This window comes from Lontra canadensis, unplaced genomic scaffold, assembly GCF_010015895.1.
Source record: "Lontra canadensis isolate GAN:19392208 unplaced genomic scaffold, GSC_riverotter_1.0 scaffold66, whole genome shotgun sequence".
NCBI lineage: Eukaryota > Metazoa > Chordata > Mammalia > Carnivora > Mustelidae > Lontra > Lontra canadensis.
Genome location: NW_022631060.1, coordinates 4,671,187 through 4,686,745, shown reverse-complemented (window position 1 = coordinate 4,686,745; position 15,559 = coordinate 4,671,187). Strand labels below are relative to the sequence as shown.

At 55.9% G+C, this 15,559-nt stretch overlaps 2 protein-coding genes across 2 annotated transcripts; one reads left to right on the top strand and one right to left on the bottom strand.

Annotated features, from left to right (window-relative positions):
* Nucleotides 1-1,382: 1,382 nt before the first annotated feature.
* GPHA2 (glycoprotein hormone subunit alpha 2) lies at nt 1,383-2,640 on the top strand. Its single transcript, XM_032879414.1, has 4 exons — nt 1,383-1,420; nt 1,731-1,833; nt 1,996-2,180; nt 2,311-2,640. The coding sequence occupies exons 2-4, from the start codon at nt 1,737-1,739 to the stop codon at nt 2,410-2,412; spliced, it is 384 nt and encodes a 127-aa protein (XP_032735305.1). The 5' UTR covers nt 1,383-1,420; nt 1,731-1,736; the 3' UTR covers nt 2,413-2,640.
* A 10-nt stretch (nt 2,641-2,650) lies between these two features.
* Nucleotides 2,651-10,904, bottom strand: PPP2R5B (protein phosphatase 2 regulatory subunit B'beta). Its single transcript, XM_032879412.1, has 14 exons — nt 10,550-10,904; nt 9,628-10,078; nt 8,685-8,881; nt 8,086-8,187; nt 7,644-7,736; nt 7,387-7,517; nt 6,259-6,318; nt 6,052-6,160; nt 5,468-5,521; nt 5,347-5,397; nt 5,109-5,228; nt 4,112-4,239; nt 3,793-3,894; nt 2,651-3,431 (listed from the first exon to the last, which is right to left on the bottom strand). Exons 2-14 carry the CDS (start codon nt 9,824-9,826, stop codon nt 3,284-3,286), a joined length of 1,494 nt encoding a protein of 497 aa, XP_032735303.1. The 5' UTR covers nt 9,827-10,078; nt 10,550-10,904; the 3' UTR covers nt 2,651-3,283.
* Between the last annotated feature and the right edge of the window lie 4,655 nt (nt 10,905-15,559).

Here is a 15,559-nt window from a genome sequence, read left to right as displayed (position 1 = left end):
CCTTGTGAGATAATGAGTCCTTGTCACTTCTAGTCTTTAAACAGAACTGATGATCTGTCAGATGCTAGGTTTCTGTGATCAATGGCAGAATTGGGGCTGGAATGTTGAAGTCCCTTGGGGTCTCCTTGTTTGGCCGCGTTACCGTGGATGGGGAGAAGACCTGGCTGGTGTAGACAGGCCCAAGTCCTGAGGGGAGAAGGGCCAAAGGGGAACTGTTGAGTTTATAGCCTTTGTCCTACGGTACCGAACATGGCCTGCGTTGCAAAGCTGCTGAAAGGCACAACTCCAGGATCTAGAGATCCAAGCGCCACTCTGACTCCGACTAGCTTACAGTGAGGCCTTGGCAAAGTCACTTTCCTCTCTGGTTCAGACTTTCTCATCTGAACAACAAAGGGGTAGGATTCAGTGAGCTCTCAGGCACCTTCAAGCTAGGGTGGTGTGTGTGGCTGGCCCTGCGTCTCTGAATCAGTCAGTGAGGCAGTGGCCCTGGGGTGTGGAGGGCCAAATCACCACCGGCTTCTTTCTGATCTCTGCCGTGCCCTAGCCCGTGCAGCTACTGTTGACCAGGGATCTTTTCCAACTTGCCCCATTCTTGCCCCAAGTGTAATTTAGCACCAGGTATGGAGAGCAGCTTGGATCTGACATTGACTGTGTGACCTCTGGTAGCTTTCCTTCTCTAAGCCTTCGCTGCTTTACCTGTAAAACCAGAGCCAGAGCCGGACTGGACGACGGGCTTTGCTGGGGTTGACAGCTTCAGACTGTTCCAGGAGTCAGGTCCCTGTTATTCCAGGGTCAAGGGCGAGCCGCACTCTGTGGCTGACCCCCAGGATGACAAGTGAAAATGAAGCTTTGAAACGGACTTAGAACCCCCCATCTCCCCAGTTCTGCCTCCCAGCGTATTTCAGGAGCCCCTTACTGGTGTCAGTTCCTTTGTCCTTAAAAACATCCTCCCAACCCTTTTCCTGTGCAGTGGATAAGGGACAGGCTTAGTAGCTCTAGGGTTGGGGTGGTAAGGCCCCGAACAGGGGCGTGTCTTGCCCAAAGTCACGCAGCAGAGAAGAACCCTGGCGGCCACAACTCAGCCCAGGCTTGATCCCTCTCTCCCCAACTGCACATAAGCTGTCCACTCCACCAGCTCCCGGGCTTTTTTCCACATCTCACTTCCCCCAGCCCTGGACCTCGGGCGCAGAAAGCCGCAGCAGCCACTCTCTGAGGACCACACCTCAGAGAAGAGCTGCATCTCCCAGGTGGGGTTGCTCTGAGGCCTCTGCCCGGGAGGCAGGCCTGTAAGCTGATCCCCAAGAGGGCGTGGCTCCAGACGCCGGCAAATAAAGATCCAGAGAGCCGAGCGGTCCGGAGACGGGCGGAAGATCTGAGGAACCCATTCGGCGAGCCACTCAGTGCCTGGGCCTCGGAAGTGGTAAGCCCCCTGAGGCAGCAGGAGCCCCGGGAGGGCCTGGGGCCTGCAGATGGGGCAGATGGAGGGGAGGCCAATGTTTGTGCTCCAGATGGTAGAAGAGATTCCGGGGGAGAACCACTGCAGTGGGCTGACAGCTGCTCACACTCTCGCCCATGCACCCAAAGGCAAATAGAGGAAAAGACAGCCCCACTCCCGGGCTTGCCTCACCCCAGTCAGGAAAACCAGCCTAACTCTGGCTCCTTCACCTGCAGGCACACAGTAAAGGACTGGCCCTCCCACCTGCACACTTGTCCAGAGACCGCTCTTTCAGATCCCCATGGCATCCTCCCAAACGCTGCTCCTCTGCCTGCTGGTCCTGGCAGTGATGGAAGGTTGGGGTCGCCAGGCACCCATCCCAGGCTGCCACCTGCACCGTGAGTAACCCTGGGAACAGACAGCTGGGTGGGAGCAGAGAGCTAATGCATGGGACGGAAGGGCGGGCAGCACCCTCCATGGACCCACCCTGAGGTTCCGGCGACAGGAGCTAGGCTTGGCTTCGCAGAGGCACTGTCTGCCACTCGCCTGTCTCCTTCTAGCCTTCAATGTGACAGTGCGAAGTGACCGCCAAGGCACCTGCCAGGGCTCCCATGTGGTACAGGCCTGTGTGGGCCACTGTGAGTCTAGCGCCTTCCCTTCCCGGTACTCCGTGCTGGTGGCCAGTGGCTATCGACATAACGTGACCTCCGTCTCTCAGTGCTGTACCATCAGTGGCCTGAGGAAGGTGAGAGAGCCCAGCCCAGTAGTGGCTCTTTGGGGGCGGGGAGAGACAGAAGAGACGGGGATCAAGAAGGCCCAAGAATGGATGGAATGGATGGCCACATGAGTGGAACACGGGTCCCCCTCCCCCACAGGTGAAGGTGCAGCTGCAGTGTGGGGGGGACCGGAGGGAGGAGCTGGAGATCTTCACGGCCAGGACCTGCCAGTGTGACATGTGTCGCCTCTCGCGCTACTAGCCCGTTCTCTCCCTTCTTCCTTTGCCTTGGTCAGAGGGTCTGAGCTGGAGTATATCCTCTATATCCTGAGCCTCCTTGGGGACAACAGGTCCAGCCAGCTCTCTTAAGATTCTGTGATTGTCACCTCGAGAGAAGAGGGCAATTTCGGCCTCTCCCCTGCCTCGGCCTGGCCTCCTAACCAGTCTGTCGTCATTTCACTCCGCTCTTTGTCCCTACCCCTAAATAAAGCAAGCAGTTCTCAAGTTTCTCTCTTTATTAAGTCTACCCCCAGCCAGGGGAAGGGGGACAGACCATGGTTAACTGTGACACCACCCCCCACCCTAGGACACGCGGAATCTCTTCTGCCTATGCCCTCACCCCTCCCCTGCCCAATAAATAAAAAGGGGACCAGGAAGTACAGGGTGAGGGAGAGGAGGGAAGAGGATGCCCCAGGGGCAGGTGTCGGGGGTGAGCTGGGGAGAATAAATAAACCATGGATCCCATGGTAGGGTGAGGAAGGACCTCGTGCTGGCACGAGGCGGGGCAGGCGAGGGGCTGAGTCCCCTTGCTCTAGGCAGGAGCAGGGGGAGAACCTGCCTGCAGTCTGGAGCCCAGCTTTGCGGGGCAGGTGCAGTCCCCAGCGGCAGCCTCCTGGCCAAGCCTGCCCTGGTCAAGTCCTGCCACAAAGGCCTGAGAGTTCTGTTGCCAGGACCACCATCTCCTCTCCTCCTCCCCCACAGTGGAAGCTGCCCACGCTGGGCCAGGCAGGGAGCCCTCCGAGCCCACTCTGGCAAGGCCAGGGGTAGGTGCGCGTCTCTCTAGGCCCCTGGGTAGGAGAGGGGATGGAGGGACTGATAGCTCTGGATTTAGCTCCTCCCCTTCTAGGGGATCTCTAGCTCTGACCCCCGCTGGTGGCCACCTGGGGTGTAAGCCGTTGGAGGGGTGCCTCTTTGGCCCCTTGGGTCCCCTGTAACCGGCGTAGCCGTAGCTCCTCCAGGCCTTGCCATAGCTCCTGACGCTCCCGGGCCTTCTGCTGCTCCCTGAGGAGAGAGGGCGAGGCAGCTCCCCTACCCGAGCCCACCCACCGTCCAGCCTCGCTCACCACCACCCAACTATGAAGGGACTTTACGGGACCTTCCACTTAGGGAAGAGAGCGCTGGGAAACAGGCCCCAGCCTGTGGTCATGGAGCTGAAGGGGAGGAAGCTCCAGACCTGGGAGACGACTTGGGAACAGGACTGGAGGCTGCACTGGGGAGCTGGGCGTGGACGGCCCAGCAGGAACACAGAGACTAAACACTGATCACACAGGCTGTGGGGCCGTCCTCCTAGGCTCCTTCCAACCACAGGAGCCGGCTCCATCCCGCTTTTTCCCTCTCCCCCCACGTGCAGCCAAACACTCACTGCTGCTTTTCTAGCTTGTAGGAGGCTGTGAGCTCATCAAACAGCTTTCCGTTCATCTCCATGAACGTCTTGAGCACGTTGTAGATCAGAGACACGATGGTTCTTGGCAGGGTCCGGGGAGGGGTGAGGAAATGGGGACAGCTCAGTTTGGCACCATCTCCCTCCCTAGCACTCTGCCTACCTGTTCCCCAAACACACACGCGGCTCTGAACAGCTCTGCTCTCAGCCTGCCCCTTTCCCCAGCCCCGACCCTCCCGGGTCTGGACCGGCCGGCCCTGGACCCAGCTTCTGTGGGTTAGGTCAAGGCCTAGGCACTCACTGATTCCAGTGTTCCTTAGAGACTTGGTAGAGGGTCCCAAACACAGCAGGCAGCACAGTGTGGCAGTTGTCCTCAATGAGGCTCAGGATATACTCATTGTTCCAGAAGTACAGAGCCCGCTCTGCAACCTGGGACAGCAAGGTGGCAGAGTGGGCGCCTGGCAGTGGCTTCCCTGCAGGTGCAAGGCCTGGTATCTTCCTCTACCCACCAAACCCAGGGTGCCCCACCCTCCACACACCCAAGGGCTCATCTGACCCACTGGAGAAGACAATATAGTGAAGACAAAAGAGCACTGGATTTGGAGTCCACCGCTCAGGTTGAATCCTAGTTCTGCTACACACTGGACAGATGACCTAGGGTGAGGCCTTTAACCTCTCAGCTTCAGTCTTTTAAGCTGTAAAATGGGGCTATTAACAGCTCTCTCCCCAGGGCTGTTGTAAGAATCAAACGAGGTCTTTAATAAACTTCAATGCCAGACTCCCTGTGAGGAAGACTTGACTTTCACCAGGTTAAGGCACAGACGAATGGGCGAAAGTCTGCACACACGTGCAGGAAAATAGCAATTCCAACCAGCCTGAGGAAGTGGGACTGCCTGGCTGGGCGCTGGAGTGGGACTCCTGACATCAAAAGCCACCAAGAGGGGAGCGGGGATAACACGCCATTTTGGAGCACACTTGAGTTTACCAGATAGGTTGGCACTACACTCTCCTTAGTCCTCATCACTACCTTGTGAAGAGACTACTGTGGTCCACTCCACAGATGAGGAAGTGTCATCAGATTCGAGTGGCAAATGACGGCCTGGGACCTTTAGCCCGTGGGGTTAAAGGGCTGAGGCCTGACCCTAGGTCTCCCGACCTGAAGTCCAGTTATCTCCCCGTTATCAGACCCTGGTGGGTCCAGAGGAGAAACTGAGGTTGGAGGGAGCTGTGTTAGGTCAACTGGCCAGCCCTCCTAGTCCATATCCCGGATCCCACCCCTACCTGTTCCCACCCCATACCTGGAAATGGGGGCTGGACACACAGCGGGCCACCTGCTTGAAGAGGGGCTCCTGGATCTTCACAAACTGGGAGGGCTCAATGACATCAAGAATCTCTTCCATCTCCCCCAAAAACATCACCTGGGGTTCGGGACACAGGAGATCGCAGTTCCCATCTCCCCCCACCCACATGTGACCACCCTCCGGAACCGGGGCCCCCCAAGCCCCCTCTGGGGGACATCAGAGCCCTTCCTCATACCTCTTTCTGCGTACAGGTCTTTGGCCAGTATTTGAGCAGCCCCCGGATCACCTGTGGGAGTTGAGGCAGGAGAGTCAGACCTGCAGGGGTGCGGCCTGCCTTTCCCCCCAGAGGTACTCACGTGCTCTGTCAAGGTGGCATCCTTCTCCAGGAACTGCACCACACAGTATGCCAGCTGAGGTGGGGGGGATTGGGGGGAGAAAGACGACTGGGGTCAGGAAGGGACTGTGACCGTACGCCAGATGTTTGCTCCCTTACCTAGTCTCCTCTCTCATTCACCAAGCATTTACCGACTGACTACCTAGATTGGGCCAAGCACCATGCTCTGTGTGCGGGGACACAACCATGTCCTTCCAGAGGGAAGAGGCACCAAGATAGCCCTTATAAATTTCACAAAAGTTTCCATAATTGAAATCTACATCATAATCTATGGGAATATGGAAAGAGAAGAATTTAATCCTGCCTAGAGCAGGTTGGGAGGGAAAGGACTGGGAAGGCTGCACAAAGCTGATGTCTAACATCAGCTTTAAAGTGTCGTGGAAATTCTCTATGGTAGACGGAACAGAATTGGCAAAGAAAAAGGTGAGGGAAGGTCCCAGTAGTTCATGACTTAGTGTGGGCGGAGCGGAGTGTCGGGCTGACCCCACGGCTGCCCTGACTCTGCCAGGATCTCTCTCCTGTGGCAGGGCCAGGCCTGGGCCTTACCTGGGCGTGAAACACGGAGAGTGACTTGACAGAGTGTAGGGGAATCAGGACCCGGACCAGGAACTGCTTGTGCTCGGTCTTCAAGGGCAGCGCAAAGCCATTGATGATGCTGTGGCGGGGGAAGAAGAGAGGGGGAGGGCTCAGATGACCCGGCCTCTGTCTTTCCTCCCAGATTCCTAAGGCTCCAGCCAAGGCCCAGAGAGTCACCTTCCTAAGATCTCCAGCAGCTCGGCCACACCATTGAAGTGCTCGAGTTCATAGATGAACCTGTGAGAAGAAGGGAAGGTTGCGGAAGGGTTCAGAGCAATTAGAATCGGCCTAGCGCCCCCCTCAGCCGTCGTGCCTGCCGCCCCCACCCTGCACACTAATCTGACTGTCTCCCAACCCAGAGGCTGTGCTCCCTTCCCAAACCAGGCCCCACTGAAATCCACACCCACCTCTGAATCACCCTCCTCAGCCCAGGCACTGGTGCTCAAACCTCTCTTCTATGAGGCATTCCAACTTGTCTCTTTCTCCCCCAGACCCTAACTCTCATTTTCGGGACCCCATCCAGTCAGCAGGCCCCTAGCTTGCATCCTTCGCTTTCATGCCTTTCAACCGAAAGAATGACAAACACTTAAAGAGTGTCTACTCTGTGCTACATACTTCTCAAAATTATCCTGTGAGATAGGGTTTATTAGATCCATTATATAGATGAAGAAATCGAGGCTCAGCAGTTCAATAACTCCTGCCCCAAAGTTAATAAGCCGGGGATCTGATGGACCCGGAGCTCCTGGAGGACAGGCACCGGGTCTCGGCTATTTTGTAGCCAATACTGTAAGAGCTAATGTTTCAGATTCCCAGCCTTGGCCAAAGAGCTACATCCTGTGTGCTTTGAAGACATTGTCTCATTTCGCCCTGATGACCATCCCTGGGTGAGTAGAGCTATCATTCCATTTTAGAGATGAGAGAACTTAAATAATGTGCCCACGTTCACCTAAACATTTGAACCAAACTCAGGCCACTGAGCTCCAAAGCCAATCTCAACTACAAGGCCATGTGGGCCCCTATCCCCACTGGGCACTGTTGCTCAATCCACGTTTGCAGAAACAATCTCTTTACTTGGGTCTTTATGGCTTGGCCACAATAAAGGTCAGAAGATTTGATCCTAGGCTCCCAGGACTGACCTAGTCCCTGCAAACCAATTCATCTCCCTCAGTCTATATTTCCTCATCTGTAAAATGGAAATAAATACCCTTTCCCTGCTGACCTCACGGGAGACTCTGCCTCCCTCTTCTCCCCTGTAGCTCTCCCCTCCCTCCCCAGGTCTCAGCTGGGCAGGCAGCAGGCACCCACCGGAGGAAGATGTGGCTGCACTGTTTGCGGATGTAGGCCCGGAGCCCCAGGAACTTGCCATAGACCCTGTGCAGGATGGTCTTGAGGTACTCGCGCTCCCGGGGGTCCTCACTATCAAATAGCTCCAGGAGCTAGGGGACCCAGGGTCAGGGATCAGGGGGGAGCCCAAGCCCAGGCTGCTTCCATCCTATCCCCACACCCCTCAGAGAGCCTGCCCCTGTCCCATGGCACCACCCAGCCTGGGCTCCCCACTTCACCATCAGCACAAACTTTTGATCCACATATCTCTTGGCCACGGAGGGCTGGAAGTCTGGGCTCTCCAGGAAACGGAGGAAAAACTCATACACCAGCTGGGAGAGGGGACAGACAAAAAGGTGAGTTCAGGGGGCGCCTGGGTGGCTCAGTGGGTTAAGCCGCTGTCTTAGGCTCAGGTCATGATCTCAGGGTCCTGGGATCGAGTCCCGCATTGGGCTCTCTGCTCAGTGGGGAGCCTGCTTTCCCTCTCTCTGTCTGCCTGCTTCTCTGTCTAGTTGTGATCTCTCTCTGTCCAATAAATAAATAAAATATTAAAAAAAAAAAAAAGGTGAGTTCAGGAACAGCCTCCCTCTTCCCCCGGCCCTACGGCCCCCTCTCTGCCAGAATAGGAGACCCTCTCCCCTCTACTGAAACTCCGCTTCCTGCCTTCCCCAGCCCCCATACCTGCAGATGTGGCCAAGAAGGCTCCAGGTTGGGTTCATCCTCTTCAGGATCAAATTCAGGGTTCTCACTGGGTGGTAGGGTCCGGAAGATATTCACTGAGATCTGGGGGGGCAGGGGCAGGGTTCTTTTAGGAAGAGCCGTCGGAGGCAGAAGCCAGGAGGTCCCCTATCCAGAGTTCTAATGAGCCTCAGTGCCTGCCTCACGGAAGCCCTGGGCAGGGGGCTGGGGACCCAGAAATAAACAAGACACATCCCTGCTCTCTAGTGGGCACAGTCCAGCGGGGAAGACAAGATGTTAAGCGGTAAGGTCTATGGACATTCTAGTCAGCACAAAGGAGATTTCTAGCTCGAACGTTAAGAAACTCCGTGGAAGAGGCAGCGCCTGAGCCAGGCCAAGGCAATAAGGGACGTGGTGGGCGGGCACACCGGGCCTCGGGAGGGCATAAGTCAAAGTGCATGGTGGGTCAGGCCCAGGAGGCGCTGAGGGAGGCACAGTGGGGCTGGGGGACCGGTAGTGGCGGGTTATTCTTTGCAGAAGCAGGTCAGTAGGGTTCCATGTCCCCCCAGCCCTCCCCCAGAGGTCAGGGGCCAGGCGCTTACCATGCGGATGATGTCTGGGTAGACAGGCTCAATGAGGACCCCCCGGGTGCTCCCCACACACTCCACCAGCTCATTGAGTGCCGCCCGCTTCACCTCCTTCCCCTTCAGGTCAGCCACACAGTCCAAAAAGTCAAACATCACCCCACACTGGGCCAGCTTCCGGCTCAACAGCTCATGCAGCTCAGAGGCTGGCACATCTGGGGAGAAGGGAGGGGGCTGAGCCTGTGCCCCAGTTATCACAGCTCCGGGCTTTGGCCTGCCCTCCGAATCCAGAGCGGCCTCCCCTGCCCCGGACCCCCAGCTCTTGTGTCATCCCCCACTCTCTGCAGGGAGCAAACGACTCCCGTCCCATCCTCCATTCCTGCAGGGTGGAGGAGCTGCATCTCTCCCTCCTAACCCAGGCGCAGACGGCATGATGGCCTGACTCAGAGCCAGGGAAGGGACCCCGGAAGCCTGGGCTTTCCACAGGTGCCTGAAACCGCCATGCCTTCCTCTCCTTCTAAGAACCAGAAAGGAGGAGGACGGTGGGGGCTGAGGAGCTCTTGGGTGCTCCCTGGCTCAGCCAGTCGGGGGCCCTGTGGCCCAGCGGTGGGGAGACTACACGGTGGTCACGGGGAGCCAGGCTGAGCACCTGCTCCAGGACCCTAGCTGTGGCCTCCTGGAAGCCACGCTATGCGCCCCACCCTTGGCCCTGGTCTGCCCCCCAGGGTGGCGCCACTTCCAGATGCCCCACCTCCAAGGATGACAGGCCAGTCAGGCCATGCGTCAGCAGAGAGGGCTGGAGGGCTGGGGGGTGGGGGTCATCTCCAGTGGTGGAGTCCCTCGCCTGGAAGGGGCCATCTAAACCCTCTAACCACAGCTGCCGGCTGCTTGTCACTACCCGCTGCAGCCTTGCTTGCCCACTGTCAGGCTCAGGGACCCTGGCAGCCAGCACACGGCTCACCTTTGAGCAGGGGCAGCGGAGTGAGCTCTTGCTGGTTGCTCTGATAGCGGAACTGAGAGGAGCTGTGGGAGCGCCGGGGCCGGGCCCTGCGGAGGGAACGGCGGGAGAAGCCATCCACCTTGTCGGGTGGGGGCACGGGCGACAGCCCCGGGGAAGAAGGGCTGGTGGGTGTGCTTGCGGGGGGCAGCTTCGTCTCCATGGCAGCCAGGTGGTGGGTCAAGCTTTCAGAGCCCCCGGGGTTCCCTCTGGGCCTGGAGAATGCCGAATGGGGTGAGGCTGACTAACTTGGGCCCATCCTGGGGGGGGGGCACAACCACAGTCTGGGCCCCCCCCCAGGGCCTTCGGCAACTGCCCAGTCCTGGGGGGCAGGCAGAGTAGAGAGGATGATGGCTCAGGCCTCAGGTCCTTCCTGGGGGTCCCGAAGAGTCCAGTGAGGGTTCTCACCCTGGCTCTTTTGAAAATGAAGTCAGGGCAGAGAGACCAGCAAAAGAAACAGAGAGAGCCTGTCAGTTCTTCCAGGAAAGACAGTGTGTGGGGCTGCCCAAGTCTGAGTGCTCAAGTCTTCGTTTCCCTCCTACCCTCACCCAGATCCTAAATACAACTGCAGCCCCTTCCCAGAGGAGCATGTCCCGCCCGTCTCCCAGATGGAAAGATCCCAGGCTCCAAAACAACCCCTCTTGGGATGGGGCCTATCCCCCACACCAGTCCCTATGTAGAATGGGGAGCCCCATCCTTATCCCTGGCCCCTAACAGAATGGGGCCCCCTTCTTCTCCACTAATCCAGGCCACCAGAGACTTCCCCAAGAACGGGGGCCCTATCCCCACGCCACCCCTCCCTTCTAAAATCTGGCAAGCTCCTCTACCTCAGCTCCTCCTTCCTCGTCCCCCAAATCTCATCTGCCTCCTGGTGGGGGCCACTCACTTCTCAGAAGCCCCGACTTCCGTCCCCCGACCACCGGGGGCTGCGAGTGGGGAGGGGTAGGCTGTTCAGGTCTCCTTCGCAGCGGTTTCGCTCCGGGCGCTGGCTCTGGGTGGCGGCGCTCCTGGGTTCTCTCTCTGGCTCCGGGAGAGCCGGAGCATGCCCCCAGCTCAGCCCCAGGTCGGGGTGCAGGCGGTCGGCGCGCTCTGGGCTACCCGGCAGTGTGTGGACCTCTCCTCAAGTCTTGGGACCCGACCCAGCGCCGCGCTGCGCCGCGGGAACCCCGGCTCTGTGCGCACCGGCACCCGCCGCCCAGCTGCTCAGGATGACATCAAGTCACCTCCCCCCGCCCGGCCCGCACCTCCCCGAGGGCTGGGGGGGGTGGGGTGGGGGGGGTTCTGCGTCAGGAAATTCCCGGGGCCGCTGGGAAATGTAGTCCCCGCCCGGCTTAAAGGGTCCTGCCAGACCAGGGGTAACCCCTGCAGGAGCCTGGGGTCAAAGCTTAAGCAGAATGGGATGGGGTCCAACTGGGGCTAGGCTCCTGCGTTCTAGGAAGGAGACTGCACCGGAAGAGAGGACTCAGGAGTCTGAACCAGGAAGTTGGGAGTGATGCCAGAACCCTGGCAGGAAAGAGGCCCAATCCTACACCAGGCCCAAAGATTTGACCTGCTTCATCTGTGCCCCAGGCATTCCACCCACTGGGGAATCCCACCCTCACCCCGGAATGGCCCGACACCAGAACCCACTTGGAAACGGGCACGGAACTGGTTAATATTCTGCAGTGAGCCAGTGCCTGCTGGGAGAGGTGTGGTGTACCCAAGACTGCTGGGAAATGCAGTCCGCCCTCAGGCCTGCAGTCCCCCTCCCATCCCTTGCTGTCTATGGTGACATCATGGTCTGGGGTTTAAAGGGCCAGCCTTGGAATGGCAAAGCATCCAAGTAGGAGGTGCTCCCTGGCACTGCCATCCCCCTCCCAGGCAAGCAGGCCTCCCTGGACAGACCCTTAGCCCCCTCTGGGCCCAAAGATGTGATAGTGGGGTCTCTTGTTAAAACTCTACTGCAGGGCATCCAAGGTACAGGTGGGATTCCAGGAGTTTGGTGTTCTGGACAAATGTTCCCAGCCTACAGTCTTGGGCCTCCTTCTTAGGACCCTGGACCCCAATATCCTTTATATCTCTTAACTCCATCCCCTACACTACACTGTGAAATCTTCATCCAGAAGTTTTGCCAGGATGAACAACTAACCGGTTCATGCAAGCAGAAGAAAAGGGCAATGAGGCTTGGACACTGAGGCCATTTTCAGAGTTTTCTTACCCTGCCTTATGCCTTGGTGACCAGCCATCTTCCCTGAGAGGTGCCCACCTACTGGGGCAACAGAAAGCAAAGGCCATAGTTTAGCCAGGCGGGGTACAGGGCTCTATGACTGAAGAGGTGGCCAGCGGCCCCTTGCTTGGAAGTCTTCAGCAGGCTTTGTCCACCTGGCCCTTGGTGTCCTTAACTGTCAAATGAAAACCCATAAATTTTCTCCTTGCCTACCTCCCAGGCTCAGAAAGTGAAGCCTGTCCCACATCCCTGCAGAAAAAAGCTGGGGGACAGCAGGCCCACAGAACCACCTCTGGCCAGATGAGGACCCACTCCCCTCCCCAGCCCAGACAAGAGAAGGGCTTTGCCCAAGGTCACAAAGCTAGGACCACAGACCTCCCAGCCTGAATCAGGAGGACACCAGCTCCAGCCTCCCCCCACCCCAGCTCCCCAGGGGCTAGTGCCCTGAACTCTGAGGATCTCCAGGCCAGAATGAGTGTGGAGAGGTCATGTTTTATAGAAAGGGTGTGCTCCGTTTGAGGATTTGGGGGTCTGAATGGTGGAAGACATAAGACTTCTTATAAGAAGTGGCATTTGAACTAGATCTCAAAGTAGATACAATGTCACCTGGGGGAGGGGGTATTGGATAAAAATTCTTTTTTAAAATCATCATTATTGAGATATCATTCACATACTATACAGTTCACCGATTTTGGCACTGGCATTTAATGAGTACAGAGTTGCGGTTTTTCAAGACGAAAAAGTTCTGGGGGCGCCTGGGTGGCTCAGTGGGTTAAGCCTCTGCCTTCGGCTCAGGTCATGATCCCAGAGTCCTGGGATTGAGCCCCTGCATCGGGCTCTCTGCTCAGCGGGGAGCCTGCTTCCTCCTCTGTCTCTGCCTGCCTCTCTGCCTACTTGAGAGGCTCTACTCTGTCTGTCAAATAAATAAATAAAATCTTAAAAAAAAGAAAGAGAAAAAGTTGTGGATATTGGTTGCACAACAATGTGAATATCCCCGGCACTACTGAATTGTACACTTAGAAATGGTTAAGAAAGTAGAATTTGTTATGTGTATTTTACCACAATTTAGACAAAATGCAAAATCTAGGTCTTCCATCACGGACCAAGTCAAAAGCCACAGCCCACAGACTACCTTCCATGATCCTTTCCATAGCTCTCCAGAGGCCACTGGAGGGAATTCCCAGAGGGGCTTCTTCTAAGCGGACCATCCCTGGGAAAGGGAGAGCCTCCCCACAGGGCCCTGGAGGCCTTTAGCAACCAGTTCTCCTGTTAAGTTTCTTTCTTTCTTTCTTTTTTAAAAAATTTTATTTATTTATTTGACAGACAGAGATCACACGTAGGCAGAGAAGCAGGCAGAGAGAGAGGAGGAAGCAGGCTCCCTGCTGAGCAGAGAGCCCAACGCGGGGCTCCATCCCAGGACCCTGAGATCATGAGATCATGACCCGAACTGAAGGCAGAGGCTTAACCCACTGAGCCACCCAGGTGCCCCACCTGTTGAGTTTCTACCTAAACTAATATGGAGAGGCCCCCAAGGAGCCCCATAAACCCTGACCCTCCCCCCTTTTATCTCTATGGAGAGGAACCATGGCCTGGGTCTTCACCCCAGAAATACCCCTGGGGGGTCCCCACACCACCTTCCCTCCTGAGAACATACCATTCTCTTTACTCTGTAATTCTTATTCTCCCTTTCAGCTCCTACTCCAATGCCCCAGCCAGATTCTGGAACTTCTATGTCTTTGGAGCTGGTCTTCTGTGGATCTCATGGTACACTGGGGAAGGCAGCAGGAAAGACTTTTGTGCCCCTCAGAGTCCTGTTTATCCCTCTGCTGTGGTGCAGACACTGCGCTATGTCACAGATGTGGGTACAGCCTCACTGGAAGGAAGCTGGCCCATGAAGCAGCCACCCCAGATCAGGGGCCTGGGTACTGGGAATGGCTCTGTGTTCCCAAGCCTTGTACATGATGCACCCCATTCTCACAGCAGGGGAATGACCGCCTCTCTTAGTCTGGACATCAGGACAACTTTCCCTAGACTCCAGAATATACCCTTCCATCCCCACTGCCTTTGGGAGAAGTGATGTTTGTTCATTCACTTGCTCCATAGGCTCTTAGACACATGGCCTCAGTTTTCCTCTCCTGTAAAATGGGGATTTTAATAGTACCTCTCTCCAAGGGTGTGCTGAAGAGCAAATGAAGTAATGTCTAGAAAGTGACAAGGCCGTGGCCCAGGACATCACACAGGCTCCATTCATGGTGTCTATCACTTTAATTATTACGAACTTAATACATGTGTTATGAATACAACACTGCCCCTGGCCTGTCATGGGGAAAGGCTGATCTTTTGATTCATTCCACAAGCATTTTCCTGTTAGCCTGCCTCCTTGAATGGAACCTTCCCAGTGCTTCCCCGAATTCTCTTTGAGGTTATTCCTTAGTTCCTTCCAAGAAAATGAGCTATACCACCTACTAACCCAACCCCAGGTGACAAGGGGATAAAACAGGCTCCTAGAGGAACAGTGACTTGCCTGAGGCCACAGACTGGAAACCAGGTCCCTGCCCTCAGGCCAGGACAGTTGCCCTTGCTTCAGGCTGACTTCCAGCATTAGACTGCAGTAGAGTCTACCTCCCTAGCAAGGCTAAAATAGGATTATAATTACCTGTGAGTATCCTTTAAGTCACCCATGATGTAAGAGGGCTTGGGTGACCAACCCTGTTGAGCAGGAGTTGGCAAACTTTCTGTAAATGGCCAGAAAATAATTATCTGAGGCTTTGCAACACCCCCCTTCCACCTTGCACCAAGTGCTCAGCTCTGCTGCGGGACCCAGACAGTACTTAATCGAGTGTGTGTAGCTCCGTTCCACTGAAACTTTATGGATACTCACGTGTGAATTTCAGGATATTTTCAAGTGTTATGAAATCCTATTTTTTTAACTACTTAAAAATGTAAAAAATTTTTAAATAAATAAAAATTGTACAAAACCAATAGAACCCTGCTCAAGGGGCTTAGAATCCATTCGTTATTAATTTTAGGTTAGAGATAAGAAAAACTATTGTTTTTTTCAGAGGAGCTGGAGGCCTGACCGAATGCAGAGAGAAAGGGGGCTGGGTAAATCTCCTGATCGGCATTCCAGGTGAGGACTGGTGAAAAAAGATTTCCTTGGCGATGAACTTACAGCAACCTTTGAAAACTTGCTTTCTTATCTCTAAGATGGTTTTCTTATCTGTAAAACCGCCACCTTAGAGGATGGTAAGGATTGAATGAAATAAAAGTTGGAAAGCGTTTTGTAAAATGCAAACGCTTACTCACTTAATTGTTTCCAGGACGCGTGCTGGAGGAGTTTTCACACAGCCTCATTCCCCCGGGAAGCTTGCTATTAAATTTGATGAGATACTGTCCCTTTAAATACTCCCCAACTACCTCAAGGAGGTAGACGAGTCGGCACATGCGCACTCCTCTGCGGGGCTGGCACCTCAAGCCCCAGCCTTCCCAGAGCCCGTAGAAGGGAGGCTAAAGGTCCTCCCACACAGAAATTTTACGCAGGCGTAAATCAAGCTTGGGAGCACTATATCACGCAGAGAGCCCAGTCCCTTTTTCGTGCTCGAAGACTCCGCCCCCCACGGCCAATCAGTAGACCTCGCCCTTTACAACGGCGAATGGCAGTGAGCGTGGGGGGCGTGGCTGAGGGTCCGG